At 32.3% G+C, this 10,415-nt stretch overlaps 1 protein-coding gene across 3 annotated transcripts; it reads left to right on the top strand.

Moving 5' to 3' along the window:
* Nucleotides 1–1,247: 1,247 nt before the first annotated feature.
* Nucleotides 1,248–10,415, top strand: LOC136269573 (heat shock 70 kDa protein 12A-like). Of its 3 annotated transcripts, none has more exons than XM_066076644.1 (5): nt 1,248–1,355; nt 7,016–7,322; nt 8,689–8,907; nt 9,004–9,154; nt 9,253–10,415. In XM_066076644.1, exons 2-5 carry the CDS (start codon nt 7,023–7,025, stop codon nt 10,320–10,322), a joined length of 1,740 nt encoding a protein of 579 aa, XP_065932716.1. In that variant the 5' UTR covers nt 1,248–1,355; nt 7,016–7,022; the 3' UTR covers nt 10,323–10,415. The 3 variants fall into 3 exon arrangements, with proteins under 3 accessions (XP_065932716.1, XP_065932717.1, XP_065932719.1); XM_066076645.1 differs by lacking the exon at nt 1,248–1,355 and adding an exon at nt 5,581–5,730; XM_066076647.1 differs by lacking the exon at nt 1,248–1,355 and having other exon boundaries at nt 7,223–7,360.

Genomic DNA, 10,415 nt, shown 5'->3' with positions numbered 1-10,415 from the left:
CCCTGCAGAATCAGCTGCCAATGGCAGTAGTAGTTCAGCTATATGAGACCAAAAGTTGCGATCAGAATTACGGAGACTGAGATTTCGTATATAGTATAGGAAACCATAAAAATAAATATAGAATATCACACTGTTGTTTTGATCTGGGCCCTGGTATCAGCCCGAGCGGTTTGTATCGGTCAAAGCCCGAGGGCTGATACCAGTGAAGAGATAAAAACAACAGTGTGATGTTGTTTATATCATATATCTAAAATCAAAGACTTTTATTCTAATTCAAATTCCAGATAAGGAATATAATTCATCATGAAGAAGCTATAGATTTTTTTTCGGATTGACAAAACTCGTTCGTTTTTATTCATTTGTATATGTGTTAGGAACTGTAAGAGTTGCCGGACTTTGTTGACAAACCATCGTCGTTTGAAATACAGTAGAAGGGAGTCTGTCGTCTGATGAAGCACTATCTTCTAGAATTGAAATTATCGAGAGAGAAACTTCCATCCTACACAACTTCGTAATGAGTCAAATTCTTTCACTGGGATTTCGTAAGTTTCCTGTCAGATTCCATCATAAAAATCCATACATAGTTGTTTGAGAACGTTCATAAGCGCGTCCATTACTTTAACCACTTAACTTTTACAATCTACACTGTAAGCTCTGGTTTTCTAAGATTAAGTCTCGTTTCATTCTTCTCTATATCCTTCATAATTTAAATGTTGATTGATATTAAGATAGACGTGCTATTGTTCTAAATACACAACCATTGTGTAGGTTACCTCCCCTTACTTAGATACATATCACTCTTTGGCGCTCTTTTTGAATTATTAGCAATAAATAAAAATATTCAGACCTTTTAAGGCGATGCTTTGTATTATTTATTTGTTATTCTATCGTTATTTTACAATCTAGTCTTATTTAAAACAGAGGTAGTTGGGAATTAGCAATTTTAAATTTGAGGGCAAAACAGCCCCTTGACGTCGGGCTGAGACAGAGAAATATAAGCCCGGAGGGCGATACAGCCCTGGCTTTCAGTTGCTGTCTCACCTAGTCCAAAAACGTGTATCAGGGCCGATACACTACTAGGTATATGATATAGATAGTTATTTATCATATAGAAGAAACTTTAAATCAATTCTGTATCTACTTATCTGATGACATGTAATGATAACGAACAGGGACCAAAATCAAACGTCTAAGGGAAAATACATAACATAAGAAGAGCAAACACGAATATCTGATAAAAAAAGAGGTATGATCACGTGCCATAGAGGAGTGAGTCTCCTCTGCTGATCAGTCACATTCGGTCTGTGCTCTTTTTGTCGTAATCGGGACAACGGAAAAAATCCGTAGACAACTAGGTGAGTAATTATGGTCTAACAATAAGTATGAAAAACGTCAGTTAGCGTGCTACCCAGTGGAAGATTGTTTTTTCTTTAAAAAAAAAGGTCGTTGTATCGACAATAAAAGTTACGAAATGGTAACTTCAATCGAGATTGCTGTTAGTCCTTTCTGTCAGTAATTTGCCTCGCCATAGAAACTGTTCGTATGTAGAACATGTCAGGCACGTAGCACCACTTTTTGCGCATCAAAGATTTTTCTTAAATCTACAAACAAAAACCTTAATTAACATGGAGTTGCCCCCACCCCCCCCCCAACTCTTTTATGGAACCATGTAAACAATTGAATTTAAAATAAGGATATGAACAGTGAAATTGAAGTTAAAGGTTTACTTGCACCCTTCCACCGATTAGGTTTTTCAGGATTTTGGAAAGAATGCTATGTTGTTTTTTTCTTTGCTTGTTAAGATTTTTTGGATGAGTCTGCCCCCCCCCCCCCCACTTTCAAAAAATATGCTACGTGCCTGCATATCCTTGCGTATCGAACTAACTGAGAGACAAAAACTCCATATGCAGGTGATGAAGGTATCTAGCTACATAAGTAGGGAAAGTTGACCATAGAAAACTTAAAGTCGTCCGGGACGTTTATCCTAATTTTTCTTGTTATCTAACTAATCAAATGCAATTCCTTTTTTGTTTTAAAGATAAGTTTAGGTTGTGTTAATAAATGAGGAAAAAAACTGAAAAAAACAAAAACAAAACATTACTAGTATTCAGGTGCCAACCTCCTTAAGTCCGAATTTACGCCAGGTGTAATTAGGTTACACCGGGTTTACGTATTTCAGTGAAACGGGTCCCAGGTCTGTAAGACACATAGTCTTCATCGCTTAAACAATCTACATTGTCAAAATTAATTCCGGAATCGAGAATTTTGTTTTTTTTTAAAGCAACTCTCTGCTTATATTAAGGTGCTCTATTAGATAATTTAAAGTTATGATCTTAGTGCTTCATTATAACCTAAATAAGTATTTTAGAATTTCCGAATTCTTAAATCTAGATTGATCTACAAAATGTCAGGAACACGTACGGCCCTTTATAATATCGGGCCTCAGCATTTTAAGAACATTATTCGATGGAAAAGGTGAACTGAATTTAAGGTGGCTCACTACACTTTGAAATATTTTCTCAAATCAGCAGAAAAATTCTAGATAATGATAGATGCCATAATGAAAAGAAATATTTAAGTCAAATAGGCAAAAAATTATATTTTCGAAAATATAAGTTCAGTAAACATGAACCAAAGCTTCAGGCGGATTCGGACTCATGATCTGCGGTTCAGAAGCCCAATACTTTAGCCATTGAGCTACGACGATATACAATCGAATCGAACGATATAAACAGTTTAACAAAATATTTAAATCGCCATCTTGTGACGTAGTGTCTTAAAAAGTTTAAGTCTGGGTGTAGTGAGGTACCTTAAATTGAATAATCAAAAGAGCGAGAGAGGTTTTGGTGACTAATTTTGTCCCGAAATATCTTGGCTTTGAGAATATTTTTTTATGTTCCTTTGTTATTAAGAGAAAAGACGACTGCACTAGATTTTTTATGAAAATAGAAACACATAACATAGTTGAGGATGAAAATAGGCCATTTATTAAAAAAAATGACAAAGATGTAAAAAACAGTAAATATTGAGGGGGTCAGACGGGACTAAAAAAACACCGCTGATACATTTTCAAAATATTTGGAAACATATAATATAGCATCTGATCCCTTACATAAAAAAGATAGAAAAGTATGACCCTGATACGCCAATCATTAAAAAAGGGTGGGATATACAACATATAAAAAACGCAAACATTATACAACATATTAAAAGTTAAACTAATAACCTAAGGTGGAAGAAAGTTGTGGGTGTAGGGTTTTTGCCGAAAATAATTCTTAGCCTATTTGAGCGTGGCTTCTCCTCTAATTTACAAACATATGAAGTCACGTGACCTGAGAAGCCACGCTGATTGGTCGAATCCTATCGAATTCTAAGAATCGATTTAAAAATAGAACATTGACCCAAGGACAAACAAATACGCAACCTTTGGGGCTTTTCTGATTGGTTAAAAGTTTTGTATAACACAGGGCAGTTGAATTTAGCAAATAAGACCAAGACCTAGCATTTGCTATTACATAACACTTGTCGAAACATTTTAGATGAACAAACAGAAACAATAAACATATAAAGATTTACATGTAGACAAAAAGACATTCATCAAATAAATTCACATGTCACATTCAGGGTATTATCATTTGTCAATGATAATAACTATTTTATGTTCCTTTGTTATTACGAGGCAAGATTGCTGCACTAGATTTTTTGATAAAAATAGAAACACATAACATAGTTGGAGATGAAAATAGGCCATTTATTTAAATAAATGACAAAGATGTAAAAAACAGTAAATATTGAGGGGGTCAGACGAGACTAGAAAAACACCGCTGATACATTTTCAAAATATTTGGCAACATATAATATAGCATAGAAAAGTATGGCCCTGATGCGCCAATCATCAAAAATGGGTAGGATATACAAAATATAAAAAACACCACAATCCAATTGCAAGTTGGATCCCCCCTACCAAAGGTTGTTGATACGAAACCCTTTGAGCTTATTTTTGTAGTTAATAATTTATTGCTAACAAACGCGTAACATTCGCAAATTCGCATTTTTTGTAAATGGTGCTAAATTTAGCATCTTCTAAATCTTGAACAGACTTGCCTGCCTCATAACGAAACTGAAGGAAGTATTTTCAGGTGTAAGATTTTTTTTCAAATACCTTTTTGCCGTGTAAGTGGTTTTACAATATATACTTGCAATTTAAATGCATGGCTTACCCAATCAAACATACTTCTTATAATAAGAAATTCATGAAATTTTGACAGAGTCAAACGGATCATATTACAAAATGATTCTATCAGTTTTATCAAATTTGACCTTTTTGTTTTCTCATAAGAGCAGGTCAAGGTCACTACCTTTTTCCTCAACGTAAAGGATGATGAATGTAGCTCTTTGTAGTTCTATAGTCATTTATTTAAGATATGAAGATTCTATTCTTCAATGAAATGATAGAATATTAGAATGTCTATCAGCTTATACTACTAAATTGGAATAACTATTTATACTAAAACTGATATTGCTTAGCCCGCATTTCCTCTAATTTTCTTAAATTTTGAGGGAATTTATATTATTTTTTCATGCTTCCAATAATAAAATATTTATTATTTTTTATGTATAATAAAGACTTTATAAAAAGATATAAATTGACAGAAAAGCTAATAAATTGACCATTTAATAAGAGAGAAAAACTGATTTTAGTTATTTTTTCACAAAAATCAGTGTATAGAAGGGCAATTTAAAAAGCCTATAAAAATGTAGTTTGATAGGCAAATCATATTTTAAACACATATTCTGAAACCCAAGAATCATATCATTTGTTTACATTAGTGAAAAAATCCAACATTAATGTTACTATTTTTGAAATGCTAAACCAGACTCATTAATCTGCAGCAATTCTGAATTCCGCAATATGTGATATTTTCCTACGCCAATATTACGCCAAAAATATAGTCCTTGTTAGATTCTAAACTTTGATTACTTTTTTAATGCCAAGTTGTTCGATAATAAAAAATGAAAGAAAAATACTCTATTATAATTTCCTTTCATCTTGATTTAATGAACAATTAATCAATTTTACGTTTGACAAGTCAAAAACCATAAAAGACTCCTTCCTTAATGCTTAATGACATAATCTTATGTACTTTCCTTTTATTTCTTGTAAATTGCGCTATATTAAAAATCTTCTAATCATTACCCATATCTTAACAAAACTAGCCTGTCTCATAACGAAACTAAAACATACCCCACGTCTTAATGAGGAATAAGGATCGACATTTTTGAGTGGATTCTTTAAATGATAAAGGAAGCATTTTCAGGTATATAATTTTTTCAAATACTCATTTCCCATGTATGTGGTTTTACAATGATATACTTGCAATTTAAATGCATTGCTTACCCGCTATGAAAAGGAGACTTTAAGATATGTTTTAAAGAGATGCACAAAGAAATTAAAATTATACCTTGTTTAAAGTAGACATGGGTCCATTTTAGTGTCTTCTTTTCAACGTTCAATTTGTTATTTTTAATTCATAATTCAATCAAAGTTTCCTCAACACAGAATGAAATATACAGTAAATTGGGTTATGTATGAACGTAAGTTTTGTGAAAGAAATAATAGAACTAATTGCGTAATGAAACAGATAGGAATCATTTTGCAATGTAATGATTTTTTATGTTTTTTGCATTGCCAAGGGAAGCAACAAAATTAACACAATCTGAGGAATAAATGTATCTATCACATATTTTCCTGCATAAAAATACAATGATTACCTCTTTTAGAGATATGGTGGCACACAAAACCATATCTCGAATTTTTAAATGATTTTCACATATTTCATATATTATGTGAAAAGATAAACTTTTAAAAAGTATTTAAAATCAAAACATATTATCATGATAATTATGACTATTAAATACTAAGTAACAGTCACTGATAACCAGTGAACTAATAATCCACACAATCAATATATACATACTCGTTACAAAAAGAATTAAATGGTTATATTTTTATAACGACATTTCTTCAAATGTTTCAGAAACCAAAGCCTATTTTGAAATTTCATCGGCACTTTAAATCACAACCTTTTCAAAACTGCTGCCATGACCCATTTGAAATAAACATACATTTATTTAGCACCCTTTGCAAGTTTGAATCATAGTTTATTTTATTAAAATCCTACATTTACAGTGTAAATTAACATTTTTGTATTGTTTTGCTGAATCTATGAAAATGTTATGTTTTTTTTGGTTGAAAAATCATAGTTTCAGTTGCTTTTGTTCCAATCATGAGTACAAAAATTCTATTAGACCAGACTAAATAAATTTATTTATTTATCAGATTCTAAAAAATTGATTTTAAATAAAGAATTTACATATAAATAAAACAAACTAACAAAAATAATGTTCATAAGCAAAAAGAACTTTCAGTTTTATTAGTATTTGTTCCTAACTAATCTCACCTTTATTGAGTTCAGTTATCCTTCTTTTTTAATTGCTTTTGGAGACTTCAATTTTTCACTTTTATACATTTATTCATTCGAATATTAATAACTCTGTATATAGCCTTGTCTAAACCTTAAGTGTTAATTAATGACATACTTTTAATTGACTATGTCATTATCTTGATGATCCTCAACACACCTATGAAAATGGCATTTAAAATTCGAGTCTACATTTCAGTAAGTTCTGTATTTAGTTTACTGAGCTCAATTTCAATAAAGGGTGTGTGTCATTTTTTTTTGCTTCACTTGAAATGAAACGTTCCTATCCAATTAAAAGTAGAGAAAGGTCGCCCGTTCAGACAGCTCTAGGAGAGTGACGTATAATGGAGCATGTATTTTTCGTGTAGAATTTATTCATGTTTTTAAAAACAAAAAATATTGTTTTCGTTCAGTCCTCTGTTTATAAACTTTTAATTAGAACAAATGTGTAACAAGATATGTTTTTTATAAATTTATTATACATTCATGTAAATGATTGTTTTTTCATGATACATTTTTATATCTCTTGGCAGATAAAAAATGTCGAGTATCCTAGTTGTGGCAGCTATAGATTTTGGTACAACCTTTTCTGGTTATGCATTTTCATTTCTACATGACTACAAAAAAGATCCTTTGAAAATATCAGCCAATACATGGACAGCAGGTGTAGGCAATTTGGTGTCGTTGAAAACCTCTACGTGCGTTCTCTTTGACTCGAGACAAACATTTAACTCATTTGGCTATGAGGCTGAGGAAAAGTATTCCAACTTAGCCCTTGATGACGAGCACCACGATTGGTATTACTTCAAAAGATTCAAGATGATGCTGTACAACAAGATGGTATTAATTTACACTTTGTAACTTACTTATAACAATTGGTAAGAATACATGAAATTAAAGTTTACTAGTATTTGGTAAATAAGAGAAACTCATTTTGTTTCTTTATGGAACAAATTGATTGATTGAAGATTTAACATAATGTATAAAATTGAACTGAGGCAATTTTTTCATTTTTGCGTCATATCATTGAAAAAAGGCAATACAACATAAAAAACAATACTATTTTTGTTGTTCTATGTTAATTCGAATATGGTGGTTGTTGCATAGAACTGCTCAAAAATTCACATCAGCAGCCTTTGTAATACAGGTACTTTTGTAAAATTCGCCGTTCATATAGTTTATTAATGCTACTGTTTTAATCTCTATTAACTTTAGTTTTATTACCATCATTTTATTGTCAATTTTTTCTTCTATATCTCAAGTCTTTAGAGAAAGCATTTTATGCTAGCACGCAAATAATATATTATACACCGGAGTATTTTAGAAATAAAGAAAAAAGATTTCATGAAAAAAGACTTTGAGAAAATGGCATCAGAGTAATGAGACTACAGATGGAACTAGTGCTGATGATTCAAGACGGATCATTATATGGTTGCTTCGGTAGAGACCGTTATTTGCTTACAATTGCAGAGACAGGTTTTCTTTAAAGATGTGTCTAAGTTTACTCTAACTGTACAAAAGTTTAAAACAAGTGAAAAACAAACAATATTTTGCGTAGAAGAGTATTGCAGCTATTGTTAAAGATATGTTGTAGTGAGAAAATGCATGTGATCAAAAGATGTCCTTTGTAGAGATAAATGTAAAGTAAGGCTTTCAATATGAAAGCCTTAGTTGGTCAATATAAAATTACGCTATTGAAATAAAACACTCAGCTAGTTATGTTTTCAATAAACTCCTGTAACTATGAAGGAGAGCGTACTCAATATTGTCCCCTTGCCCCCAAGAATCTTCAGAGATTGACTGATTGAATAATTAATTAAGTGAATGGGGTAGGATTCCGCAGCTTACCAACAATACACTCATCTAGTCATTTCATTAGGAACGTTGGCCGGCGAAGAGTATATTTGAGTTTTCATAGTAACATATGTACATGTAACCATAACAAATTCAAAACATTAATTTCGGGTCATTTTATCTTAACTTTTTTTATTTATAGTGCGAAGAAACACAGATAGAGCGATAATTCTTCGAAAATTGATTTTTTTTTTTTTTTTTTTTTTGCAATTTATGAATACATTTGGAGTAGGAGAAAATGTTAAGGAGTGTAAATATAAGAGTATACAGCGTGAAAGACTTGATTGTTATAAAGAAATTATATCATGAAAATGTAATTTTGAAAATCTATCTTAAGATTATTATTTTACAGGGGCTGACAAGGGAAGCTCTTCTTGAAGATGAAAAGGGAAAGAAAATGGAAGCAATGAAGGTATTTTCTTCAGTGATTGGTTATCTAAAGGACCACATGTGGACTACCTGCAAAAGCCAGCTGAGTGACATACAAGATTCTGACATAACATGGGTATTGACGGTACCTGCTATTTGGAACGATTCTTCAAAACAGTTCATGAGAGAAGCCGCTGAAAAGGTATATTGTTTTTTTAGTTTTTGAAGATACCGTCTTTTAAAGACCAAAGTTTTAAATGTGAATGCAACTTAACGTATATCAATACAAATTTTATAGGTTGGAATCTGTGCGAATAAGTTGATAATTGCACTAGAACCGGAAGCTGCTTCTCTGTATTGCATGCACCAACCAATCCAGAAGAATACCGAAAATTCTATATTTGGGGTCTTTAAATCAGGAGCAAAATACATGGTTGTTGATGCGGGTGGTAAACACAATCATTTTCTCTAACTTTGCAATCCTAATATTTTTTAAGTTGTTGTTGTTTTTCTATATAATTACATAAATTTGTTGATATCAATCTAGGTGGAACAATAGATATTACTGTCCATGAAGTTCAGGAAAATGGAAAAATAAAAGAACTCCACAAAGCCAATGGTGGTGATTGGGGTGGAACCAAGGTTGACGAATCATTTAAAAGTCTTTTAGCCGATATTGTAGGACACGACGTTATGGGGGCCTTTGGTTCTATTCACAAATACGATTTTCTTGAATTTTTAACAGACTTTGAGGTAAAAAAGAGGACAATATATCCCAACCTTGCTGAGAAAGTGACTTTTAAAGTCCCAATCAGCTTGCTAGAAACATATCGCGAGACGAATCCGAGATGTAACATCAAGACAGCTATCACGTCAAACCCCAAATACGAAAACAAACTGACCTGGACTGGCGATAAGCTACGAATGGATGCAGAACTAACCAAGGCTCTCTTCGATGAAAGCTGTAAAAAACTAGTTGACCATTTGAAGCAGCTCTTTATGCATTCCACGGTAAAGGATGTGCCATCTATTTTACTGGTAGGGGGATTTGCAGAATCTCCCATGTTACAGATGGCTGTAAAACAAGCATTCAAAACTAAAAAAGTTATTGTACCACAAGACGCAGGCTTGGCAGTCCTTAAGGGGGCTGTATTGTACGGACGCGAGCCTAAAACAATTTCTGCTCGAGTTTGCAAATATACATACGGTGTTGCTATGTCGAAAATATTTGACAGTGCTATACATCTCGAATCTAAAAAAATCATATGTAATGGTGTTGAACATTGTAATAATTTATTTGATATCCATGTACGCGTGGGGCAGTTGGTTAAAGTAGGAGAACCACAGGTTAGTCAAAGTTACTCTGTTGTAAAACCCGATCAAACGGAAATTGATTTTGAAATATACATTTCAAACAACAAAGACCCAACATACACGACAGAAAAAGGTTGCACATATCTGGGTAAACTTACTTTCAACTTGCCAGACACAACGAAGGGAATGGGTAGAGGCGCACATGTTCATATGACGTTCAGTGGTACTGAAATTGTAGTCACAGCGGTTGATAAAGATGATCCTGAAAAAGTTGTCTCGACTACCGTTGATTTCCTTGGATAGAAGAAGACTGTTTTGTTCGGAATTTCGTATCCGCCATTTCAGCATGAATAAGCAATTTAGAATTTTGATTTGAAATCAATATATCGTATTAAA

Source organism: Magallana gigas, chromosome 2 (assembly GCF_963853765.1).
Source record: "Magallana gigas chromosome 2, xbMagGiga1.1, whole genome shotgun sequence".
Classification (NCBI taxonomy): domain Eukaryota; kingdom Metazoa; phylum Mollusca; class Bivalvia; order Ostreida; family Ostreidae; genus Magallana; species Magallana gigas.
The sequence above is the reverse complement of the archived record's forward strand: the minus strand, read 5'-3'. Positions and strand labels throughout refer to the sequence as shown.